General features: G+C 47.4%; 1 protein-coding gene across 1 annotated transcript in view; it reads right to left on the reverse strand.

Annotated features, from left to right (window-relative positions):
* LOC147108460 (synaptonemal complex protein 2-like) overlaps positions 1 to 25,185 on the reverse strand; it is a 298,366-nt gene that overhangs the window by 84,922 nt on the left and 188,259 nt on the right. The window contains exon 6 of the mRNA XM_086006041.1: positions 13,773 to 13,847. Coding sequence (XP_085862167.1) covers positions 13,773 to 13,847 — 75 coding nt within the window. The remainder of the gene's footprint in view (positions 1 to 13,772; positions 13,848 to 25,185) is intronic.

The raw sequence follows: 25,185 nt of genomic DNA on the forward strand, positions 1-25,185 counted from the left end.
ACTCTAATGTCCCTCGCTTCAGATTTCCAGTATCCGCTCAGAGGGAAGAGGAAGAAGTGGAAGGAAGGATGCAACCCAGACAGCCCCTTTCTGGCCGGGATATCCAGGATGGAATCATCTGCCTGCAGTACCAGTGACCACAACCCCAATTCCCCTTTCAACATTTGTCCCCCACCTTACCTTCTCTCTGTTACTGCCCATCACAGCATCCTCTTCGCCACAATGCTGAAATAAAAGCCACCACAAAACAAACTTTCCAATCCAACTTTATACATCTATCCATCCAAATGACAACAAGAAATCAACTCGTCACCCTTATGCATTCCCTTAGTGACTGTCTTGTGTGTGCCTTTACCTATCTTACTGACATCATGCAGTGCTACCCCAGTGGCTGCAGCATGGCTGGTGGAAGGCTGCTGGCTTTCAGTGGGGGACACTGCAAATGGCCTTGCTGGTCATCCTTGAGGAGCTGGTGGCTTGGAGTGTCAAATCGAATGACTCTGCTTCTTCACTCTCCTCTCCCTCTTCTTGGCCAACCACTGGCTGGGCAGGCTGCATTTCTGTGTGTAATGAGGAAGCCACAAGGGTGGAGTTGTGGTGCGAGGAAAGCAAGAGGTGCATGCGAGAAGGAGGATAATGTATGAGGATACCAGCATCTTGTATCCTTTCAGCCCTGCTGCCGGCCAAGGGCTCAGCCATGCCCCTGCCAAGAATGGCCTGCACTGCCTCCACCAAGGTCCCTCTACCCAAAAAAGAGCCACCAAATTTTGGAATCACCTACAAATGAGCAATCCCCAATGCTATCACTACGACGCCCTGAAATGCCAAGAACTGACCATAAAGAAGAATACCTTCAGTCAACTAGTCCTGGGACTCAGTGAAGTAACTACTAACAATACTAACAATAACCAGCCCCAGGACAGTGACAGGGTAACACAAAGAATTCGACCCAACACAATCGTCGCTAAGCAAAAGGAAAAATATCTGACATATTGGGCAGAAACAACAAAAACCCAAAGCAAACTCAATTGCTACTTGGCCCTAAACAGACAATACAACATAGCTGATTGCCTGACCATGGTAAAGGATAACAAACTGAGAAGAACCTTGACAAGGTACAGACTTAGCGAACATAGCCTAGCGATCGAAAAAGGCAGACACAGGCAGACCAGGCTACCAAGAGAAGACAGGATATGCTCTCACTGCAGTCAGGGAGTAGTGGAGACAGAGATGCACTTCCTCACAGCCTGCGGAAAATATCAGGGCATCAGGGAGAATTTCTACCAAAAATTCTCACAAATATGCCCCGATTTCAGAAATCTGAATGACAACCAAAAACTCCCATACCTACTGGGAGAGGAGAGAAGCTGTATAACACTGGCGGCACACTATGTTACAGCTTGCCATGAACAGAGGGACAACCAGTAAACTAAGAAAAGAATATATATAAACAATGCGAATGTATATTTATACACTCAGGGATATACCTGTTTATACACTGTATGAATAGAACTGCGTTTATGTGCTAAACCATAAATGTATTTTGATGCTTTGGCAACATAAGATGTAACTTATCATGCCAATAAAGCGATTTGAATTGTGAATTGTGAATTGTGGGTGAGGTGAAGCTAGGAATGTAAGGTGTGCCTCGTGATTGGTAGAGATTGTTGGTAGGCGAGTGATTGGCGGGGAGAGGAGAGGGGAGCTGTTTACCAAACCTTCGACTTTTCTGTTGTTAGCAAATTTTGAGATTGTGCTCCCTATGCCCAAACCCAAATAATTTACAATTATCAAGAACAAAAATGGTCCCAGCACTGACCCCAGCATATACCGTTCCAACCCTTCTGCAATCCAAGTAACACCCATTTACCCTAACTTTGTTTCCTGCCTGTCAACCAACTTTCTATCCATGCTGCTGTATTTCCTCTAATACCAGGGCTTTGATTTTCACAAGGGGGCAGGAATGTGCAGGGGAGCCAGCAGCAGGCAATGAACCTGCACTCCTGCTGTTAATATGTAGGTATGACAGTAGACAAGCAATGGGTAGCATTTAACATAGAAACATAGAAGATAGGAGCAGGAGTAGGCCATTCGGCCCTTCGAGCCTGCTCCGCCATTCAATGAGATCATGGCTGATCATCCAAATTCAGTACCCTGTCCCTGCCTTCTCCCCATATCCCTTGATCCCTTTAGCCTCAAGAAATATATCCAACTCTTTCTTGAATATATTTAATGAACTGGCCTCCACCGCCCTCTGTGGTAGAGAATTCCACAGGTTCACCACTCTCTGGGTGAAAAAATTCCTCCTCATTTCAGTCCTAAATGGCTTACCCCTTATCCTTGGACTATGACCCCTGGTTCTGGACTCCCCGGCCATCAGAAACATCCTTCCTGCATCTAGTCTGTCCAGGCCTGACAGAATTTTATCGGTTTCGATGAGATCCCCTCTCAATCTTCTAAACTCCAGTGAGTATAAGCCCAATCGACACAATCTCTCCTCATACGTCATTCCTGCCATCCCAGGTATCAGCCTGGTGAATCTTCGCTGCACTCCCTCCATGGCAAGAACGTCCTTCCTCAGGTAAGGTGACCAAAACTGCACACAATACTCAAGGTGTGGTCTCACCAAGGCCCTGTGCAACTGTAGCAAGACATCCTTGTTCCTGTACTCGAACCCTCTTGCTACGAAGGCCAACATACCATTTGCCTTCTTAACCACCTGCTGCACCTTCAGCGACTGGTGCACAAGGACACCCAGGTCTCTTTGCAATTCCCCTTCTCCCAATCTATTGCCATTCAAATAATAATCTGCCTTCCTGTTTTTGCCACCAAAGTGGATAACCTCACATTTATCCACATTATCGTGCATTTGCCATGTTTCTGCCCAATCACCCAACCTGTCCAAATCGTACTGGAGTTTCACGACATCCTCCTCACAGCTTACCCTCCCACCCAGCTTTGTGTCGTCTGCAAATTTGGAGATATTACATCCAATTCCCTCGTCCAGATCATTAATATATATTGTGAACAGCTGGGGTCCTAGGACCGATCCTTGCGGTACCTCACTAGTCACTGCCTGCCACTCGGAAAACGACCCGTTTATTCCAACTCTTTGCTTTCTGTCCATCAACCAGTTCTCTATCCAAGTCAATACCTTGCCCCCAATCCCATGTGCCTTAATTTTGCACGTTAATCTCTTATGTGGGACCTTATCGAAAGCCTTCTGAAAGTCCAAATACACCACATCCACTGGTTCTCCCTTATCTATTTTGCATTAATACATAATTTACAACAAATATACATTCCTTTTAAGGCACAAAAACCCCACAGGAAAAGCGGTCCAACAATGGCTAACAAGCGAAGTTAAAGATGGTATTCAATCAAAGGAAGAGGCTTGTAATGTTGCCAAAGAGTAGTAAGCCTGAGGATTGGGAGGATTTCAGAATTTGGCAAAGGAGGACCAAGAAATTGATGAAGAAAGGGATAATAGAATGAGAGTAAACTAGCGAGCGACATAAAAACAGACTGTAAAAGCTTCTATGGGTATGTAAAAAGGAAAGGATTAGCAAAAGTAAATGTGGGTCCCTTACAGGCTGAGACAGGAGAAATTATGTAGGGGTTCGCAAAATCCCTCAGCCCCGAAGATACTGAAAATATTAACCCACATCGTGGACGGAGACTGTGCATGAATTTAAATTGTCTCGGGTTGGACAATGTTTTAAAACATACCCAGAACTGAAAAAGGCTGCACTGAAAAGCTCGTTGGCAGAGCAGCACGTGGACAACACCGGAATCGAGGAACTTCGTGGAAAAATTCGCACACTTTAAGACAGTACATTTTTATTAATAAAATTGTTCCCTTGAGTTTGGTAAATTGCAAAGGGGTTTAAAAAATGGCCGTCAGAAAAGCATGGCAGAGACAATGGGGCTTGGAAAGCAGCTCGTGGATGTCTGTGAAAAGTGGGAGGGTCAAGCAGTGGCAGTCAGATTCTGTCAATCAAAACCAGGGAGTTTCCCTTCCCTACAGAGGCAATGTTTGTTTACAAGAAACTGCAGGATGTTGACATAAGGGATTAAACCACTTGAGACTGCAGTTTCAGTGACCACAATGAATGGGTTTCTGTTTACATAGTAATCCAACTCCATTCAAAGCCCAGCACACAATTGAGACACACCTAAACTACGGAAGAGATTTACTAAGAAAAGGAATGAATGGGTTTGAATCACCCATTACTCAGACAATAGGGCAGTTGGGTCCCTTTTGTTTTAGCCAGATGAAGTCCGGATGTGGGCGAGTACATTTCGGCCCCAGAATGAAGACACATTCAAACCACCCCAAGCTTTATTCGAAACCCATTCAGACAATGGGAGCAGTTTGGCCACTGGGAAATAGCCCGTTTGAATCAGCCAATCAGGGCCTTTCTCTTGTGTATTCGAACTTTTCGGCGCAAATTTGCACACAGACCTTTTCAGCGCCAAAACAGCAGGAACTCACAGGATATAAAGATAGCTTCTCAGAAGCTCTCTCTCTCTCCTTGGACCGCAGGTGAGCTCTTCTCTCTCTTTGGACCATAGGTGAGCAGGTTTCTGACTCCTCAGCAAGGTAATCTACTAAGGAGTTAGAGGGGTGGTAATTTAAGGGAAATTGCTAAGATTGTAAGACTTACATTGTAGCCATTTATCCCTCATTTTTGCCATCTGCCTTCCCCTGTTAAGCAATTTTACTTTGATCGTGTGGTGTAGTTTTCTTTAGTTAATAAAGTTTGATTTTCTCGCATCCAGACCATTTTGTCCGTTTTAACATATCATTAATTATAAGTTCCTCCGGTCAGAACTGGAACGTGGGGTTTAGCGATTTGAAACCGCTGTTTGGAAATTGGTTTACAGTGCACTGCAAAAGCTGTCTGACCAGGTAAATTACCGTAAACCAGGTAAAAGATTGGAATTGGTCACAGTGCAGGCAAAGGCTGCTGACCAGGTAAATTACCGTAAACCAGGTAAAAGATGCCCCCTGCAATTATAAGGGGGAATAAAGAAATGGCAGAGAAATTAAACATACTTTGTCGGTCTTCATGGAAGAAGACGCAAAAAACCTCTCGGAAATAGTGCAGTACCTAGCGAGAATGAGGAACTGAAAGAAATTCGTACTGGAGAAATTGATGGGACTGAAAGACGATAAATCCCCATCACCTGATGGCCTACATCCTAGGGTTTTGAAAGAGGTGGCTATAGAGATAGCTGATACATTGGTTGTCATCTTCCCAAATTCCATAGATTCCGGAATGGTTCCCACAGATTGGTAGGTAGCAAATGTAACCCCACTAGGTAGCAAATGTAACCCCACCATTTAAGAAAGGAGGGAGAGAGAAAACGGGAAACTACAGACCAGTTAGCCTGACATCAGTAGTAGGGATAATGCTAGAATCTATTAAGGATGTGGTAACAGGGCACTTAGAAAATAATAATAGGATTGGGCAGAGTCAACACTGATTTATGAAAGGAAATCATGTTTGACAAACCTGTTGGAGTATTTTGAGGTTGTAACTAGCAGAATAGATAAGGGGGGAACCAGTGGATGTGGTGTATTTAGATTTTCAGAAGGCATTTGATAAGGTGCCACACAAGAGGTTATTAAATAAAATTAGGGCTCATGGGTTTGGGGGTAATATATTACCATGAATGAATTGAGGATTGGTTGACGGACAGAAAACAGAGTGGGAATAAGCGGGTCATTTTCGGGTTGGATGGCTGTAACTAGTGGGGTACCACAAGGATCAGTGCTTGGGCCTCAGCTACTCACAATCTATATCAATGATTTGGATGAGGGGACCAAATGTAATATATCCATGTTTGCTAACGATACAAAGCTGGGTGGGAATGTAACTAGTAAGGAGGATGCAAAGAGGCTTCAAGGGGATATAGACAGGCTAAGTGAGTGGGTCAGAACATGGCAAATGGAATATAATGTGGAGAAATGTGAAATTATCCACTTTGGTAGGAAAAATAGAAAAGCAGAGTATTTTTTTAAATGGTGAGATTGGGAAATAATGGTGTTCAGAGGGACCTGGGTGTCCTTGTACACACATCACTGAAAGTTAACATGCAGGAACAGCAAGCAATTAAGGAAGCAATTGGTATGTTGGCCCTAATTACAAGACTATTTGAGTATAAGAGTAAAGATGTCTTACTGCAGTTAAACAGGGCCCTGATGAGACCACACCCGGAGTATTGTGTACAGTTTTGGTCTCCTTGCCTAAGGAAGGATATACTTGCCATAGAGGGAATGCAACGGAGGTTCACCAGACTGGTTCCTGGGATGGGGGATTGTCCTATGAGGACAGATTGAGTAGACTAGACCTATATTCTCTGGAGTTTAGAAGAATAGAGGTAATCTCATTGAAACATACAAAATTCTTGCAGGGCTTGACAGGGTAGATGCAGGGAGAATGTTTCGCCTGGCTGGGGAGTCTAGAACCAGGGGTCAGTCTCAGAATAAGGGATCGGACATTTAGGACTGATGAGCAATTTCTTCACTCAGAGGGTGGTGACTCTTTGGAATTCTCTACCCCAGAGGGCTGTGGAGGCTTAGTCGTTGAGTATATTCAAGTCAGAGATCGCTAGATTTTTGGATACTCTGGCGATCGGGCAGGAAGGTGGAGTTGAGGTAGAAGATCAGCCATGATCTTATTGAATGGCAGAGCAGGCTCAAGGGGCCGAATGACCTACTCCTGCTCCTAGTTTTTGTATTACGGCAGCCGGGAAATTCAGCATTCATTAAGTAACACAAAAGTTACTCGCCACACAGTAGACTGAACAAAATATGGAAGACTTGCCTTTGCTGAATACATTGAGACCTGCTCAGGGCCGGTGCCCGTCCCTGGTAAGCATACTGCCTTGGTGCAGAGTTTTCTTTCACTTCCTGTTTCTTTATTGCATGATGAAAGTTGGCTTTCAGCAACCAACACCTGCCATTTTCAGAACTTAATATAAATTAATGGGTCTCCCTTAAAACTTTCTTCTTGTAATTTGCTCTTAATTAATTTGAGAATGACATTTTATTTTAGCTTATCCATATTCCCATGTACATTGCATCTATTGTAACATTTTGCTTCTCAAACAAAAAGTATCACCAAAGTCAGGCATCTTTGCAAAGATTTGGTGGAAAGACTATTCAAGTCAGAATTTCATCACGAAAGAAGGAAAAAGAGGAAACTAACAACTTTGTCCTGAATTAGGAAAGACTATTTCCTTTGGTTGGCTCATCAAGATTTTAAAAAGAGCTTGATTATCCTGGCTGCTCCTGCTTCACCTGCAATTAGGAATACCTGAAATAGGCACAGTCATTTAAATATGATGGAAATAGCAGCCATCTCACATCACACTTTCCTACAATAAGCATTTTTCTACATTTCCACTGGTCATAGAGCAGAGGAGAGGCCCACCCATAAAAATAGGGCTCAGGCTTCCTGCAGGTAGTGCTCCGGCAGCACTGGAGGAGGACGATGTAGACATAGAAATAGGGCGGGGGGACTGTGATATGTTCGAACATATTAACATCGAGAGGGAGGAGGTATTGGCGGTTTTAGCAGGCCTAAAAATGGATAAATCCCCAGGCCCGGACGAAATGTATCCCAGGCTGCTGTGTGAGGCAAAGGAAGAGATTGCGGGGGTTCTAACACATATATTCAGAACCTCTCTGGCCACAGGGGATGTGCCAGAGGACTGGAGAACCGCTAATGTAGTACCATTATTCAAGAAGGGAAGTAGGGAAAAACCGGGGAACTACAGGCCAGTGAGCCTAACATCAGTGGTAGGAAAACTTTTGGAAAAAATTCTGAGGGACAAAATTAGTCTCCACTTGGAGAGGCAAGGATTAATCAGGGATAGTCAACATGGCTTTGTCAAGGGAAGATCATGTCTGACTAATTTGATTGAATTTTTTGAGGGGGTGACTAGGTGTGTGGATGAGGGTAACGCAGTGGATGTGGTATACATGGATTTCAGTAAGGCCTTCGATAAAGTCCAGCACAGGAGACTGGTCAAGAAGGTAAGAGCCCATGGAATCCAGGGTGCCTTGGCACATTGGATACAAAACTGGCTTAGTGGCAGAAGGCAGAGGGTGATGGTCGAAGGTTGTTTTTGTGACTGGAAGCCTGTGGCCAGTGGGGTACCACAGGGATCGGTGCTGGGTCCCTTGCTGTTTGTGGTCTACATTAATGACTTGGATATGAATGTAAAAGGTATGATCAGTAAGTTCGCGGATGATACAAAAATTGGTATGGTGGTAAATAGCGAGGAGGGTAGCCTCAGTCTGCAGGACGATATAGATGGGTTGGTCAGATGGGCGGAACAGTGGCAAATGGAATTTAACCCGGAAAAGTGCGAGGTGATGCACTTTGGGGGGACTAACAAGGCAAGGGAATACACAATGAATGGTAAGACCCTAGGCAAGACGGAGGGGCAGAGGGATCTGGGTGTGCAAGTACACAGATCCCTGAAGGCGGCGGAACAGGTGGTAAAAAAGGCATATGGGATACTTGACTTCATTAGCCGAGGCATAGAATATAAGAGCAAGGAGGTTATGATGGAGCTGTATAAAACACTGGTTAGGCCACAGCTGGAATACTGTGTGCAGTTCTGGTCGCCACACTACAGGAAGGATGTGATCGCTTTGGAGAGGGTGCAGAGGAGATTCACCAGGATGTTACCAGGGCTGGAGTGCTTCAGCTATGAAGAAAGACTGGGCAGATTGGGTTTGTTTTCCTTGGAGCAGAGGAGGCTGAGGGGGGACATGATTGAGGTGTACAAAATTATGAGGGGCATAGATAGGATGGATACTGAGGAGCTTTTTCCCTTAGTAGAAGGGTCAATAACTAGGGGGCATAGATTCGAGGTAAAGGGCGGGAGGTTTAGAGGGGATTTGAGAAAGAACTTTTTCACCCAGAGGGTGGTTGGAGTCTGGAACTCACTGCCTGAAAGGGTTGTGGAGGCAGGAACCCTCAGAACATTTAAGAAGCATTTGGATGAGCACTTGAAATGCCATAACATACAAGGCTACGGACCAAATGCTGGAATATGGGATTAGATTAGACAGGGCTTGATGGCCGGCACGGACACGGTGGGCCGAAGGGCCTCTATCCGTGCTGTATAACTCTATGACTCTATGTTCTTGGTATCTTCCATTTTTCAGGGCAAGATCCTTTTATTGTTTTGAGGGGAGCATCTCAAAGCTGAATCCTCCGTGCCCAATGGTGCTTTTGGAATCCCCCTTTACTTAGCTCATTTAGAAGACGAGATGGAGCATGAAGCTGGTATGGATACAAGGGAGCTTAGTTAGCACGAGGACATGTGCACCAAGCCAGTGCTACGTGCAGATTTAGTGAGCCCACAGACCAATTTTGCACCTAACTGAGCAGCACTGTCTTCAAAAACCATGTTTTACCAGGGAAGTGATAAAAGAGCTTTGCGTCTTGCTGGAAGATGACCTTCTGCCAATCCATGGCAAGGACAGCCCACCTTGTAACAATAAGCGTTACCACTGCATTACACTTTTGTGCTGTGGTCAAGTGACGCATCCAGCAGTCTTTGGTGTATCCAGCAAGTGACAAATCTCCTGTTTCTGCAAGTCAACAGCTATATTAACTTTCCAATGTAGGCCAGTGATGGCCAGGCTAAAGTTCTCAAATTCTACGGCAGAACAGGATTTCCCAGTGTGCATGAAGTTATAGATGGGACCCATGTAGCCCTTCAGGCTCCTCCTGGCAGAGAAGTCTAATGTGAACAGGATGAATTATTACTTCAAAAATGCCCAGCTGTGTGGAACCATCGACACCACATAATGGAAATTATGCCAGACACCCAGTTATAAGTGGTAAAAGAGCAGTGATAATGTGTTCGTTTTGAGACCGTCATCTATACCTCAGTTTTTGCAAATGAAAATAGAGTAAAGGGCTGACTCCTTGACAATCAGGGGTATCCACATCCTCCTTGTCTACTGACACCCTTGCGTCACTGTACATTCGCATATGCATTTTGGTTGCCATTCTTTCTCTTTTTGTTTTCTTTCTTGACTCCTCTCGGGCCCTTTTCTCCTGTCTCTTTTCTGTTACTCTATCATGCCACCTTCCATTTCTCCCCTCTTGGGTACATTGACTACCAAATGCCTATCCCATTCCAGCACTACATTGCTTTCCTACTCTCCTGCCGTAGTCCCAGGCTTGAATCCCCTTTGAATAAGCCCACAACTACTTTAGTGACTCACTCAGCAGTCTCGAGGGCCAAATAAGGCATTCGTCGCTGCCTCCTCACAAGCAGCAACCCCAACTGCCCCATCCTACTCTCACTAACATTCTCACCCAGCACGCCCACTGGAAGCTAATCTTAGCAATCTCCTTCCCATCCTACTCACCCCTCCCATCACTGACCCCTTGGATTCTGCCAGCAGATCAACAATCGCTGCTCCTCCAGAATGTTGGTTCAGTTGTGAACAAGGCCTTATTGTGGATGATGGAAGTGGCATCATGGCCTTGATAGAAACTTGGCTGACTGGGGTGGCACCTTGCCCTTAATGAAGCCTCTTCGCTTAGCTATACCTTCCACCACCTGCCCCATCTAGGCCGCCACAGTCATACTTTTGTCTCCCTACTCCTCTGCTACTTTCTGCTCCTTTTGAGCATCTCACCTTGTTCCACCCCTCTCGCCTCTCCTTTACTGTGCCGCCCAGCTACACCTGTGTGCTGGCTCTCCATGTTTACACTGGTAAAAGCAATTTCTTATTTTGGTGGCAGAATTGTTGACCAGAGCCACAATTATATTTGTCTTTTACTGAGATATCCTCCCTCCTTTACACTCTCAGCCTCTGCAGAGTGACTCCTCATCCTCAGTGATTTTAATCTTCATCTCAGCTCCGCTTGCCCCCATTTCTCTGAATTAATTGTCCTCCTGTCCTCTCTAAACCTCTCCTTCCATATAATCTCTCCTGTCCATATTCACGGCCACCCCCTCGACATTGCTATCTCCCTTGGCCTCTCTACTCCCATGCTCATGATCACAGACAAGACCATCTCCAACCACATCCTTGTATCTACTCTCCACCCACATGCCCCTCCCCCCCCCTTTCAACCCCACATCAGCTCCTGGAAAAAACTCTCCAACAATTCACTTGCAAGTCAACTGCACTTTCTAAATCACAATTACTAACCTTTGGCCTTCCATTAATCACAGTACTCAAGCTGAGAGCAGATATGCCACCTTCATGCCTCCACAAGGTTCATCAGAGAACACCACTGACATTCTGAATCATCATTTCTGCTGTTTGGATAGTTCAGGGACACTGTTACACTTACCACCCCTCTTCTTGTGAATTCTGTACTCATCTAGTTATTCCTGTGCTTCTTCTCCATGGAGGCCCTGTGGCAAGAGCATGTCTGAAGGATGGCAGCTGAATTTCCATGAGACATTTGGGATTGAGGAGACTATTAGTCTCAGTCAGACTGGTCCCTTGAGGAACCTGCTTCTCGCTGTGTCACTGCCTATAGTAATCTGGGATGTAATGCTTAAGTTATCCACCAGATGGAGACAAATATTAAGGGATCATATTTACCAGTATTAAGGTAATGTCCTGGCACACCACTTATCAAGGTAGTGGCATTGCATTCTGGGTATGACTCAGACATTGATCCTCCACCTTTGTGATCGCACAGTAAGAAATAGAGTGTGGTTGCTGCAGCTGTAAGAGCTATGTTCTCTGCTAAATCGTTTAATTAAAAAGTTGGGTTTTGGTTCCTGAAGTCTGGCTTATCTCAGTTTCTGACTTTACCACTCGGATATCACACTGCCACTGATGTAGTTTCAGCCTGGCCCCGCCTGCCTGCTTGCTGGATCCTGTGAAGTGCTCAAAGGTGGGGAAGGACTGCAGTGGTTTCCATCAGTTTCCAGACACTGTTGGACACTCCATGTCACTAGGCCTTATGATCTGGGTCGGAGCAGACCCCATTGCAGCAATCACATATTTGAAGTCCCTATTCATTACTCTCTCCATTCGACCAAGCTGATTTGATAACCAGTCCAAGAAGGAGATAACACTGTTGCGCAAAATCTTTATGGCTTCCCTCTGAGCATAATGGCCTCTGGTGTGACCAGCAGCTCCAGAGACATCTTCAGCGGCATCCTTAATGCCAAAGTGGATTACTTTGGACCCCTTGAAATAGCACCCCACACATGCAGGTGTTGAACTCCACCACCCCATCCGCCATATATTGGAAGATGGAAGGTACTCCTCCAAAGACTCAAATAATGTCTCATGCTCAGTAAGTATTCTTTTTAAAGGCTGGGCCCCAGGCAGCCGGATCTCTGGCTTCACCAGTAAGTGAAGAAAAGAAGCTCGTCCTCTGGCAAGGTGCATCCTATTCTCCTCTTTCAATCCATCTGCTTCTGTTCACCTGTGCTCCATGCAGCACCCAGTGAACCACCCTCAACCCAACTATTTAAATTCCCCAATGATCCATGTCAGTTTGTGTTTGTAAGATGCAGTGATGTGGTGCCAAGTGAGGTGTCTGAGTACTGCTTCTGCAAGGACCTACTGTTCTGCATAGGCTATCACTGTAAAAACATCAAAAAGTAGCAGTTAGGAAAGAACACTGCTAGACAGAACTACCGGCAGCTAGTCTGCTGTAGCAGATGGTTCTCAGCTTGTTAGTGTCTCTGGCCAGATCAAGGAGCAAGTTTTGTACAAATCCTGCAAGGGGACACATCCTCTGGCTTTACCAGCTCCAGCTTCCTGAAGGACATCCTTTCCCAGATCTCCAAAGCCCTTTCTTCAAAAGATGTACGCTCACGTTTTGCTGTTGGCTCACCTCCACTTGTACTTGGCTCCCTATTATCTTCAGCCTATGCCTCCCAAAGAATAGTCTTCCTTCAGCCACATGACCATGTGGGCAAGCAATGCTGCAAGTCAATGTGCGATGGTGAATGTCAGGCAGGATTGTGATGAGACATGCGGAGTACGCAGGAGGTCTAATGGGAAGGAAATCAGCAGGATATCATTTGCTGGCACATAAAGAAGAAAGGAGTGTGGGACGAGGCCCAGGGTGGATGATGCACAGATGAGATGATGCTCTGTAATAGGAAGGCGGAGAATGTTGCAAGAAACTAATGTGGACAAGGGTGCTGCAAACGTTCCTCAGTTACAAGGTGCAAACCTTAAGTTTCCATACACTTGCCTACCTTGGTTAGATCATCAAACTTTTTGCAACACTGCTCACACAAATGCGCTCTGTCACCTGCTGCCTTTTGACCAAGGTGTGGGAACAGGACATGTCTCGTGATCTACTTCCTGCAACAATATTTCAATTCCTTCATTCTCAAAGCAAGATGCCCTACTTCAGATCTTGATACAGACATTGGGTAACTAAGCACAAAATTGGCATAGTGGGAAACAAAATCTTAATCCGACACAAGCCGGAACTGAAATTATTTAACCTCAATCACACAGGTAATGAATGTAGGCAGAGCGGTCAGTGGCAGGTATTCAAGGCCTGCACTGGAACTGTCACTTCCTTGAATTAAAAAGCGATCAGTTCATAATCATAGGAGCCAGCAAATGGGTGTGCTCTTGCACTGCTCCCCAATAAGTGCAGTTCCTGTACACAGCTCTGCTACTGCACTCAATTTCTCCCCTCAGCAAAACTGGCCTTCTAACCTATTTAAAAAAAACAGAAATGTTTCAAATTAATATTACCCTTAAACTGAAATTACTCATGTAAAGTACAGACCTGTGAACCACTCCCATCAAAGATCACATGGACTGCTGTCTTTACTTCTGAAATCCTGTCTTTCATTGGCAATCCCTAGAATTCAACAAAAAAATCCTGAGTTTCCCAAAGCAATCATTTAACATTCCCACTATTCATCTGTATTCAATATATTAATGGCTGATTTAGATTGTAGCCTAGCTAATTTGAATTTGTACATTGAAATTCAAGAGTTCTTGAATATTTCTGAATTGGTACAATTTAAGGTGCGAAACAAAGTCATTGTAATATGGTACTTGAAATGTAAACTTCTACCCGCACCACGCATTCAGATCCAGTCAACAAATCTCAAGATATGTTCAGGCAAAGATCAGCTCCTTTGATTTCATCCATAGGGTGGGATATGTGTTGGTGTAGGGGTTACGGGGATCGGGTGGGATATGTGTCGGTGCAGGCTCGATGGGCCGAAATGGCCTCTATCTGCACTGTGGGGTTTCTGTGATTTCTGTGATCTATAATACCACCTCTACCCATCTTTCCATTGCAGCACCTGTTTCTTGAGGATAGATTGTAACTTGCAATTGTGAAAGGCAAAATTAGGAGATGTCAGGTAGTATTTCTTTGCTCAGAGGGTGACAGCAGCTGGTACAGGTTGCCAGGAAGAATGGTTGAGACCAAACGGAAAATGGTAACTTTCACCACTGGACAGTGAACTGGTAGTAGCGGATCAATCACCCGATATACACCCCTTGACAATGATTTCAATATAACCCAGTTATATTCGCTCTGTTTACTGTTGTCTCACACTATTTGGATCTGCTGAGTAACAAGTCAACTGACACCCCAAGGCTTCTTTCAACTTTCTCCTTGGTAAATTCTATCTGACCCACAGAGTACATTTCTCTACTTTTACTTTCATGTAATACCTTGAGTTTAACTCCATTTGCCACTGATCAGCCTGGGCACAAACTCTGTCAAGTACTCTCTTTAACATCTTGACTGCTGTTCTGGGTTCACTGTCCTCCGCTCACCCGAATCGGCGAATGCAGGTTATTTCTGTGTACCAGGAGCAGGAGATCATTGGTGAATCCTAATCCATACCTTCTCCATTGCAAGCGGCTTCTCTATTGCAAGCTGCTTCTCTATTGCAAGCTGCTTCTCTTTAGTCAGTTACTAATGCAGACCCACGACTGACCCTGACGCAGGGAGGTCCTCTTCCCTTCCCATGGGCGGAAGAGACCTCCCCAGGAGCTCAATACAGCCTGGTTGCACATTGCAGAGGAGGGCACAAGCAGGGATGTGGTCAGGAGGAGCACTCTGCAGTGCCGCAAACGTTTCAATGATTTCAGTAGATCACGAAACGTTAGCACAAAGCCACACTCAACCTAATCGAGCTGTGCCACTCATCACATCCCCATCACTCTGCCTTCCCTCCCCCACTCCTGCACATCCTTACTCACACCAACTGACCTTGCACCTCCACCCATCCCTCTCTATCTACATTATCACTTCCCCATCTCACTATCCACCCCTGACACTCGCCCTCATCCTAGTGCAATCCTACCAACTAACACCCAAGGGTAGGCACTTGGGTCTTTTATGCCATGTTCATATAAAGTTTCTGTTAATGTGGTGTCAAACATTGAAAGCTTTATTTTCAACACTTTGCGTTCTTGGACAGATTTGTGTGCACCTTTGGAAGTGGCTTAGTGAGTTGCAGTGAATGGTGAGACATAACGGTACCCCCCACAATGGTGATGAGTGTGAAAGGAATTGCTTGGGCATTGTAGGGATGTTTTATGGTGTTGATGTGGGGTGATGCCAACCTGGCGCATCATGTGGCGGCCAGGGTGTACTGCGTCAAGTGAAGTAAATTTGGCCATAGTGAGGCGATCCCTGGCCTCCCGGGCAGCAATGTGGTCAGGTGCTGATGCCCTCTGTCCTGTGCAGCTTCAGGTGATTGCGGAGAAGGTTGGTGGTGCTGCTGGTGTTGGGGCTGATCATGGTGGGATTCTGAGGACCAAGGTGAGAGAGTATTAAGGGCACCCATGCAAATGGAATAAATGGCAGGTGAAGTAGAGATGACAGAAGTGACCTGTTAATGGTGAGCGGCAATGAGGTCAGACTGTGGAGACTTGTGTAAAGATTTGCAGCATCGTGAATCAGTTGTGGAAATGCAGTGAGGAAGAGTTTGTGGCTGAGGGAAGATATCTCTTTTACTGTACATTTTGAAGCTGTCAACTCAACAGCAGCTGATTCAATGGCCACTGAACTCCCGCCTCAGCTTGACAGATGTGGTCCACAACCAGCATGGACCCCGTGAGCGAGCTGCCAAATGCAAGTGAGCTGAAAGTGGCTCTAAACAAGCCACTAATTACCTGAATTGGATCCCCTGCTGTGAACCCGCCACTGCGCATCAGGTCTGCTCAGCATTGACGGACCCGACATCAGGGAAAATCGCATGGCGGCGGGTTCACAGTGGGCCCCCGACCCGCTGGGGGGGAAAAAAAAGCACTCTCCCACCTGGCCCGCCACCAATCGTGCCCGCTGACCTCCAGCAAAATCCAGCCCTTCGATACAGGAAAAATCAGGTTTAGGAATTGAACATTGCAGGGTATAGCATATTTAGAAAAAAGATGGGGGGGGGGGAAGAGAAAGGGGATGTGGAGTAGCTGTACTTATTAGAGATAACACCATGGCCTGAGAAAAAAGTAACGCAGCCATCAGTAAAGACAGAAATAGAATCCATGTGGATAGATATAAAAGATAATAAAGGATCAATCGCACTAATGGGGTAGTCTGCAGACCCCCTAATAGTGAAGGGAGGTGGAGGAAGAGATATGCAAATAAATTAGGGACATGAGTAAAAAAAAATATAGAATAATCATGGGGGATTTCAACTACCCCAAAATTAATTGGCATGAAGAGGTAGGTAAGGGGGATAAGGGAATGGACATCCTACAATGTGTATTGGACTCCTTTTCTAACCCAGTATGTAAGAAGCACAACAAGGGAGGATTCTCTACTGGATCTAGTAATGGGGCATGAATCAGACCAGATAAGCGAAGTAAAAGTAGGGGAACATCTAAGCAATAGTGACCATAATATAATACACGTTAAGATATGATATAATCACATTTAAAATAAAGAGGAGAAATAGTAAATAAACAAAATCAAACTCTGAGGATAAAACCCCTGGTTCGGACGGATTGCATCAGCGCATTTTAAAAGAATCTAGAGAAGGGATAGCCGAGGCATTGTTACACATATTTAATAATTTGTTAGGAAAGGTCTTTGATAAGGTGCCACATAATAGACTAATGAATAAGGTCAGAGCATCGGTAAATTGCCAGAGGACTGGCGGATAGCTAACTTTATACCTATATTTAAGAATGGAGATAGAACATGTCCAGGGAACTATAGACCAGTCAGCTTAACATTGGTGGTAGGAAAAACAATGTAATCCCTACTAAAGGAGAAAATAGAAAAACATCTAGAAACCAAAAATATAATAAATGGATTTCAAAAGGGAAAGTCTTACTTGACAAACCTCATTGAAGGAGTAACCGAGAGTAGACAAGGGTAATGTAATGCAATAGATGTAATTTATCAAGATTTCCAAAAGGCCTTCAATAAGGTGCCACATAATAGACTAATGAATGTCAGACCATGCAGAGTCAGGGGACAAATAGCAGATTAGATAGCTACCTGGCTTCAAGACAGAAAGCGGAGAGTAGGGGTAAAACATAGCTATTCAGAGTGGCAGAAGGAGGAAAGTGGGATCCCACAAGTATCAGTGCTGGGACCACTGTTGTTCACCATTTATATTAACGATTTAGATTTTGGAATCAAAAGCACTATTTCTAAATTTGTGGATGACACCAAATTGAGGGGGTAGTCAATAATGAGGAGGGCTGCAACAAGTTACAAGACAAGTTCGATCGCCTAAATGGGTCGGAGAGGAATTTCCCAGATTTTTTCTCCCAAATTGGCCATTGGGTTTTTTACCTGGTTTTTCGCCTCTCCCGGGAGATCACATGGGTTCGGGTGGGATGGAGAGTGATAGAAGATTTGAGGTTAGGATCAGATCAGCCATGATCTTATTGAATGGTGGAGCAGGCTCGAGGGGCCGATTGGCCTACTCCTGCTCCTATTTCTTATGTTCTTATGTTCTTATTAATAAACTTGCAGAATGGGCAGATAATTGGCATATGAATTTCAACACAGAAGTGTGAGTTATTACATTTTGGTAAGAAAAAATAATGAGGTCACATATTACTTGGAAAATAAGAATCTAAATGTGGTGAGAGCAAAGGGATCTCTGAGTATAACTTACACAAATCATTAAAAGTAGTGACATAGGTTAATAAGACCATTTAAAAAAGCAAACAAAGCACTAGGATTTATTTCTAGAGGGATAGAATTGAAAAATAGAGAAGTTATGCTAAACTTGTATTGAACCTTGGTTAGACCGCACTTGACATACTGAGTACAGTTCTGGTCACCATATTATAAAATGGATATGCTGGAGAGGGTACAAAAAAGATTTACAAGGATAACCCCAGAAATGAGAGGGTATACCTATCAGGAAAGGATGAACAGGTTGGGTCTCTTTTCTCTTGAAAAGAGAAGGCTGAGGGGGTGATCTAATAGAGGCCTTTAAAATTATGAACGGTTTTGATAGAGTAGACAAAGAGGCCTAGAAATTCAGTTGGCTGCGCCAGCCGTTAGCGCCTTAGGAGTAGATCTTGAGCGCCCGGGCGCAGCGCGATCTGCGCCTCGCCCCAACTTCAGTAGACATTTAGCGCCGGCGCAAAGTCATTGCGCGCGCTCATCTGCGCGTGCAGATCATGACGTCATTTCGTCGTGCAACGCCCTTTGTGCGCCCGGAACCGGAACTTCACTCGCGCCGCCCCACTGTGCGCCTGGCGGCCCGAACGACTGTGAAGTGGAACGGTACACAGCCGAGGCAGGCCGCGGGGAGCGCAAATTAAAGGGCACTTACCCTGCACTATAAAGGGCAGCCATTTTGCAGCACTCACTCTTGTGCAACGGATTTTTGGAGAGAGACCAAGGAAGAGAGCTTACTGCTTTGGCCCAACACTAGGACAGGTATTTTTGGCTTCAGGCCAGAGCTTTGCAATTCTCTTTGCCTTCATTGAGATCTCAGTGTTTGCCAGCATATTATGGGGGCTGCATTGGGTGCCAACGCTGAGTTTCAGCATTATGTCCGAAGGGCTTACAGACGCCGTGAGAGAGTGGCAGCCCTGGCTAGACGCAGAGGGGGCAACAGGCGTCGGCAACGGAGGCCTTACCCACTCAGGGAATACCACCAGCAGTTCTCCTATCTCAACATGTCTGCCGCGCAGTGTGTTAGGAGGCTGCGATTCAGAAGGGAGGTGGTTGCAGAGATCTGCCAGCTGCTTCACAGAGATCTGCGTCCACAGCTGAGGCGCAGGACGTCTCTGTCGGTGGCAGTGAAGGTGACAGTGGCTCTGAACTTCTATGCCACCGGCTCCTTCCAATCCGCTGCTGGGGACATCGCTAACATCTCCCAGTTCGCCGTGCATTGCTGCATCCGCCAGGTGACCAATGCCCTTTTCAGAAGGAGACGTCAATTCATCTCCTTCCCCATGACCCTGGACAAGCAGCAGCAGCGTGCAGTGGGATTTGCAAGAATAGCGGGCTTCCCCATGGTGGAGGGCGCCATTGACTGCACGCATGTGGCATTGCGGGCACCTCTGGAGCATGCCGAGGATTACCGCAACCGGAAGGGCTACCATTCCCTCAACGTACAGCTGGTGTGTGACCACAGGCAGCGCATCCTGGCTGTCAATGCCCGCTTTCCAGGCGCCTTTATCCTGCGACAGACAACTGTGGCTGACATGTTCCAGGCACAGCCTCACCCAAGAGGATGGCTTATCGGGGACAAAGGCTATCCTTTGTGTACCTGGCTCATGACCCCGCTCCGCGCGCCCAGGACCCCTGCTGAAGAGGCATACAACGAGAGCCATCAAGCGACCAGGAACATCATCGAACAAACAATCGGCGTCCTGAAGCAACGGTTCCGCTGTCTGGATCGCTCCGGTGGAGCCCTCCAGTATTTGCAGGAGCGAGTCTCCCAATTCGTCGTCGTTTGCTGCATGCTGCACAACCTGGCTATCCGCAGGACTCAGGCACTGCCACCTCACGTTGGACCACCACCTCAGGAGGAGGAGCAGGAGGAGCATGAGGAGGAGGAGGAGTACCAGCCCAGGAGGGAGGCAGAAGGTCCAAGGGCCGCCCGTCGGCGGCTTATTGAACGTCACTTCTAGGCCCCCTGTCAGGGAATGGCTTGTGCCAATGAAAGAACATGATTGCAGCCGCTCCGCAAGCCCTCAGCCGGTTAAGGCAACAAACACTTCAAAGATCAAACATGGACAATCTGAATAAATAAAATGGTTTATTGTACAAACTCAGGGCCCTTCCCACATGAAAACCAAAAACAGACGAAACCCCCAAAAAACACTCACACACATGACTCACTCCCACAACCTGGGGAGGATTAACAAAAGATGTAAACAAAAATGGCCTTCATCCTCGGCCTTCACAAAACACCCATTCCAAAAAACAAAACATTTGGCCACACCCTCTACTTTGTGGCCCGCGAGGGCGATGCCTTCTGCAAACTTTGGCGGCCCCTGCACGCCCTGCTGCTCCTCCTCAAAGTGAGGCCAGTGGCTGCTGCAAGGCTGGGGGAAGGCTCCTGGGGGGCACATGTCGTGACGGCAGATGCCCTTGGGGGTCGGCCTAGACGAGGTCTGGCCCTCAAGGGGCCGGCTGGTGAATGCTGCAGCTGTGGCTGGGCAGCATCAGTCGCTGCAGCAGCTCGTGGCAGCTCGACTGGGGGAGTGGCAGTGGCGGCTGGAGGAATGGGGGCAAGCTGGCGGATGGCAGGCGCTCGCTGGTCGCCTGAGACACTGGCACTCGCCCGGGCCAGCACTGCAGCATGCGCAGCAATCTGCCGAGGGACAGACCGCTGTGCTGCTGCAGCGCAGCGGGTGCCCTGGCGATGCCTGGCTGACGCAGCGAGTGTGGCAGCAGTGAGTGCCCGTGTTGCCCTGTTCTGTGACCGCATCAGAGCAGCCAGTGACTGCACGGCACCACTGATCACCTGGCCACTCGCTGCCTGAGCTGCCCCGAATTCCGCCCGACTCGCTGCCTGATCTGCCCTGAATTCCGCCAAACTCGTGGCCTGTGAGGCCCCAAATTCGGTCACACTCCGAGACAGGGACTCGATGGCCTCAGGCATCCATGCCACTACCCCCATGAGCTCCGTGTGCCGGCGCTCCGAGTGCGCGGACATGTCCTCGAGGAGGCGCAGCTCCTCGGCGGTGACCGTCTCCGGACTGGAGGCTGGACTCTCCCTCTGGGGAGAAGGCCGCCGAGCTGCCCGACCCTTCCTGCGTTGCTGGACGCCGCTGGGCCCAGCAATTGGACTCCCCTCCGACCCTTCCCCCTTCTGGGGAGAAGGCCGCTGAGCTTCCACCCCCCTCCCGTGTTGCTGCAGGCCGCTGGTCCCAGGAGCTACACTCCCCTCCGACACTTCCCCCAGGCTCCCCTCCAGGGAAGACGTGTCCCCTACATTGGCATGGCTTGCCGCAGCTGAGGGTTCCCCTGATGGGCCGCCTTCCTCTTCCTCCTCCTCCTCTTCTGAGGGGCTGTCACTGGCAACTTCAGGGACCTCCTCCTCACCATCTGAAAGCAGGAAGGCACAAGAGTAGCTTTAGAGTGAGGAGAGGGCATCAGCGAGGGATGCATGAGTGGTGGCATTCAGCGCATTGGTCGGACAGTGGCAAAGGATGTAGATCTGATGCGCAAGTGGGACGAGAGAGGTCCAAAAGGTGATGTCCTTACCATTGGTGCCCAGAACAGGGTCGGCATCTCCAGATGCAACGGGGCCAATCACCCGGGCACCCATGATGCGCTCCATGCGCTGTTGCAGCTCGGTGTGCTGCTGGATCTGGGGTCCGCCTCCCCCCGGTCTCAGTCCGGCTCCTCTTATTATTGGCCAGCTTGGCCTGCAAGAGAAAGGACGGCCTCTAAGTACAGTGTGTAGCCCTGATCTTGTGTGCACTGCCTCCCATGGTGGAATAGCCTGGCCAGTGTGTAGCCCTGATCTTGTGTGCACTGCCTCCCATGGTCGAATAGCTTGGCCAGTGTGTTAAGTGCAGAATGTGCAATTGATGTTCATGACTGTCCCATAGCTGCTGCATGAGGGCTGGCCATTAGGGCTTTCAGGTCCCTTTGCCCATAATGTGAGGTGCACATGCAAGGATGAGGAGGACACTGGAAAGGGTACTCACCCTGACAATCCTGGCGAGGTCATTTAGCTTTTTGCGGCATTGTACAGAGCTCCTGGGGACCTCACTGTTGGATGTCACCCTGGTGGCGACATGCCTCCAGGCTTTCCGGTAGACGCGGGCCGCCGGCTTCTTCCCATTGTCCGGAAACAAGATATGGCATCTCTTCTCCACAGCGCCAACCAGCACCCTCAGATCGTGCTCTGATAAGCGCTGCGCTCGTTCACGGGCCTTCTCCATCCTTTCAGGTGCTATTTGGGTCCAGCAGCAGTGTTCAGGCCTAGCTGGAGGGCTGCAGTGTCCAGGGCGTGGCAGCAGACCAACTCGACCCTTCCCCCTTAAGAGCTGGCCGGCGCCAGGGTGTCTGCTGTCAATCAAGAAATGACCGCACCTGCGCTGCGCCCGGCCTCGGCGGTATCGCTCAGCACCGCCGGCTTAGCGCCTAAAGATAGTCGTGCATCGCCAGTTTTAGCACTCGAGCAAACTCTTAGGGCGAAGCTACTGAATATCGGCGAAGTGGCCTCGACTTTGCGCCGGGCGCAAACTTTAACGGCCGCCCAACTTTACCGCCCCAAAAGTGGCTATAATGGGCCAGAAATTCCAGAACGGGGCTTGCAGCGCGTGCAAGCCCCGTATTTGCACTTACCCCGCGCTCCTGCCAATCAGCTCCAGGGACGCCTGCACTTCCAGAAACTGAAACAAGAATCCCGGGCAGCGTATGACGTCACGCCGCCCAGGAGTGCAGCCAGCGCGGACCCAGGAGCGTGCAGTGTAAGTGAGACACGCCCCTTGAGGTCTCAGTTTCACTGGACACGCCCCCAATGTTTCTGTCAAGCTGCTTTGCTTTTTTACATGCAAAGCAGCAGTTTAAATAGGTTTTTGGAAGTTTTTTCAAGATTTTGGTAACTTTTATAAAATTTTTAAAATGTTTACATCATTTTGAGTAATCTGAAGTAGTTTTAAAGAGAATTAAAGCAATTTAAAGACTTTTAAAAGCCCTAAGAGAATTTTTTTAATTCCATTTATTTATTTAGCAATGTCGTCGTCATACGTGTCTTCACACTGTTCCCTTTGGGGAACTGTATGAAGTGGTGGAAGGATTTATGGCCGTGAGTAACGCTCATTCCGTGACCGTAACCATCTTTGAACCAGCCATTAGGGCGGTTAGTCCTATGGCGGGAGGGTTTTACGGGCTCCCACAAGCTATACAAGGAGGGGGGGCCACCCATACCCACGGACGCAAATATCCCACTGGATGTCAACCCAGAATTTAGAGCCGGAGCTCCGACTCCACTTGCCGGGACTGTCTGGAGCGGGGTTCGAAACCCTACCCTGATCTGGCCCAGCGGCGGGGATCCTACCGCTATGACAAACGCCCAATCCGATTAGCAACGTGAAATGGCAGCATAGGGCTCCAGTCACGGGGAGGGAAAAGGCGCAGGAAACGTATGGGTGTCACCTTTTGTGCGGAGTGGGCCTTTTGCGTAGCAGTAAGCATCCCCTCCGCTGGGCCAGAAGGAGTAGGGTTTTGAACCCCACTCCAGACAGTCCCGGCAAGTGGAGTCGGAGCTCGAACTTTAAATTCTGGGTGGACATCCAGCGGGATACTTGCGTCCGTGGGTGTTGGTGGCCCCCCCCCCCTCAGATGGGTTGTGGGAGCCCGTAAAACCCTCCCGCCATAGGACTAACCACCCTAATGGCTGGTTCAAAGATGGTTACGGTCACGGAATGAGCGTTAATCACGGCCATAAATCCTTCCACCACTTCATACAGTTCCCCAAAGGGAACAGTGTGAGGATACGTCCGATGATGACCTCTTGCGCAATGCACCTCCTTGGACCCTCAGTCGCAGATGCGAGGGGGCAAGTCGTGCAAGTGTTAAATTTTTTATTTTATTGACATGTAAAATGTTGGCCCAATAATTCCCTTCCAAATGCGCTAGTACGGTCGGGGTACTTACGCATCTGGCCGGATGAAATGCCGGTTTTCAGCATGCACAGTGCATGTGGGGAAAACCGGCATTTCCTGTCCTCTGAACGAAGGGGTTCAGAGGCAGAACGCATGCGACTGCACAGGCAGCGCGTGCGCAGTATAATTCGCCGCTTTCATTAATGCTTTCAGTGAGGTCCAGTCATTACAACTTACACATGAAAAAAGCTTGGGTACAGTTGCTACAGAGGCTGCGGAGGAAGATATTTCTTATCGTGGAGCTTCTGAAAGTATGTATGTCTGTATATATTCCTTTGCATGTTATGTATATATTCCTTTACTTATGTGTATGAATGTATTATTTAATTATGACTTTCAGAGAAAGTAACTTATTGGAAAATCATAATTAAAAACATACATTCATAGTAAAGGAATATAAAACATACATACATATACATAAAGGAATATATGTGGACATACATACATAACTCATTCTCACATTCCATTCACACAGCCACAATTGCTCCTTCTACCTACCGTTCTGAAAACCCTTTAAAAAAAAAAAAATTTTAACTTTAAAACTTACTTAAAATTTCTTAAAATAACTTCCCTCCCTTTCCCAAACAAAAATATTGCATTTCAAAAGCTCCACGATAAAATATATCTTCCTCCGCAGCCAACGAACCACTTTACACTTGCTTTTTTTCAGTGTAAGTTCTGAGGACTTACCCTCACGGATTTCATGAATGAAATCCACGAAGTTCACTGCGCAAGTGCTGCCTGTGCAGTCGCACGCGCTCGAGGTCTGGAAATGCCGGCGTTCCCCGCATGCGCTGTTCCTGCTGAACGCCGGCATTTCCAACGGCCAGAAGCGTGAGTACCCCGAGCGCACTCACGCTTCTGGCCTGGAATTTCTGGCCCAATGAATTTCTAGGCCAGAGTGTTTCCACTTGTGGGGAAGAGCAAAACTAGAGGCCATCAATATAAGATAGACACCAAGAAATCCAATAGGGAATTCGGAAGAAACTTCTTTACCCAGAGAGTGGTGAGAATGTGGAACTCGCTACCACAGGGAGTAGTTGAGGCAAATAGTATAGATGCATTTAAGGGAAGGCTAGATAAGCATATGAGGGAGAAGGGAATAGAGGTTTATGCTGATGAGT

This window comes from Somniosus microcephalus, chromosome 13, assembly GCF_052327205.1.
Source record: "Somniosus microcephalus isolate GS21.2 chromosome 13, FLI_Smic_1.0, whole genome shotgun sequence".
Taxonomy (NCBI): domain Eukaryota; kingdom Metazoa; phylum Chordata; class Chondrichthyes; order Squaliformes; family Somniosidae; genus Somniosus; species Somniosus microcephalus.